This window comes from Chiloscyllium plagiosum, unplaced genomic scaffold, assembly GCF_004010195.1.
Source record: "Chiloscyllium plagiosum isolate BGI_BamShark_2017 unplaced genomic scaffold, ASM401019v2 scaf_57, whole genome shotgun sequence".
Classification (NCBI taxonomy): Eukaryota; Metazoa; Chordata; class Chondrichthyes; order Orectolobiformes; family Hemiscylliidae; genus Chiloscyllium; species Chiloscyllium plagiosum.
The window spans coordinates 142,423-144,133 of record NW_025215373.1 but is presented as its reverse complement, the minus strand read 5'-3'; the positions used below and the strand labels follow the sequence as shown (position 1 = coordinate 144,133).

The 1,711-nt window shown below is 48.2% G+C and overlaps 1 protein-coding gene across 1 annotated transcript in view; it reads right to left on the bottom strand.

Annotated features, from left to right (window-relative positions):
- Positions 1–1,711, bottom strand: part of LOC122548321 (arf-GAP with Rho-GAP domain, ANK repeat and PH domain-containing protein 1-like) — a 121,892-nt gene that overhangs the window by 8,686 nt on the left and 111,495 nt on the right. The window contains exon 25 of the mRNA XM_043686853.1: positions 126–194. Coding sequence (XP_043542788.1) covers positions 126–194 — 69 coding nt within the window. The remainder of the gene's footprint in view (positions 1–125; positions 195–1,711) is intronic.

Here is a 1,711-nt window from a genome sequence, read left to right as displayed (position 1 = left end):
CACACACACACAGACACGCGCACACACACACAGACACATACACACACACAGACACATACACACACACACACAGACACACACACACACAGCAGACCAACAAAGGGAATTGTTTCTTCCCTACCTACCTTCAAGCTCAGCTCACACTCTGGTTTCTTCTCCTCCAAATACACCGTGCAGATGAAGTCTCCCGCGTTCTACAGAGGAGAGAGCACAGCCAGATGTTAACATGCTCCACAACCTTTCAGAGTCCAACCCTACCCTCTCATTCTGACCCAACAGGAACAGGTCTTTGTCCAATTACATGCCCATTTGTCTGTGAGTCAGCAACACAGACTAGGACAGGGTTCCCTGAGCATCCCTCATGGCCCCAGATGGAGATGCTGACATAAGTGTCCAACGTCTCTGGGCATTGTCATCCAGAACCCCAGGCTAATGTCCTGGGGACACGAGTTCAAATCTCACCGGAGCAGACAGTGAAATCTAAATACAATAATTTTTAAAAATCTGGAATTTAAAAGGTGTCTTATCGATGACCGTGTCAACATTGGCAAATGTTGGAAAAGCCCATCTGGGTCACTAATGTGCTTTAGGGAAGGAAATCTGCCATCCTTACCTGGTCTGGCCTACATGTGACTCCAGACCCACGGCAATGTGATTGACAGCTAACTGCCCCCTGGGCAATTAGGGACAGACAATAAACGCTGGCCCAGCTAGTGACACCCACATTCCCTCATCAAATTAAAAAAAAAACAAGCAGGAGTAGGCCATTCAGCCCCTCAAGCCAGTTCCAACATTGCTTATGTTACAAATTCATGGTGACTCAGTGGTTAGCACTGCAGCCTCACAGCGCCGGGGGCCTGGGTTCGATTCCACCCTCGGGCGACTGTCTGTGTGGAGTTTGCACATTCTCCCCCGTGTTTGCACGGGTTTCCTCCCACAGTCCAAAGGTGTGCAGGTTATGGTGGACTGGCCATGCTAAACTGCCCCATAGTGTTCAGGGAATCGAGTACAGAAATTGGGAAGTTATGTTGTGGTTGTACAGGACGTTGGTGAGGTCGCACTTGGGAGTATTGTTCAATTTTGGTCACCTTGTTACAGGAAGGATGTTTTTAAACTGGAAAGACTGCACAAGAAATTTACAATGATATTGCCAGGGCTCAACAGTCTGAGTTATAGGGAGAGGTTGGACTTTGGTCTTTAGAGCGTAGGAGACTGAGGGGGGATCTTATAGAGGTGTATAAGATCATAAGAGGCACGGATAGGGTGAGCGCACTCAGGCTTTTCCCCAGGGTTGGGGAATCAAGGACTAGAGAGCATCAGGCAAAGGTTAGAGGGGAAAGAATAAAAGGGAACCTGAGGGGCAACTTTTTTTTACTCAGAGGGTGGGTTGCACATGGGATGAGCTGCCAGAAGTGGTTGAGGTGGGTACATTAACAACATTTAAAGGGAATTTGGACAATCACCTGGGTAGAAAGAGATGAGTCAAGTGCAGGGAAATGGGGTTTGGGCTGGAAGGGCCTGTCTCTGTGCAATAGGAATCTCTGACCCAATGCGATATCTTTAATCTGAGAGTTGTTTCTTTCTAAACGGATCCCATTTTTACTAGACCATGGGCTGCTCTGTTATCACACAGAGAGAGAGAGAGAGAGAGAGAGAGAGAGAGAGAGAGAGAGAGAGAGAGAGAGAGAGAGAGAGAGAGAGAGAGCGCGAG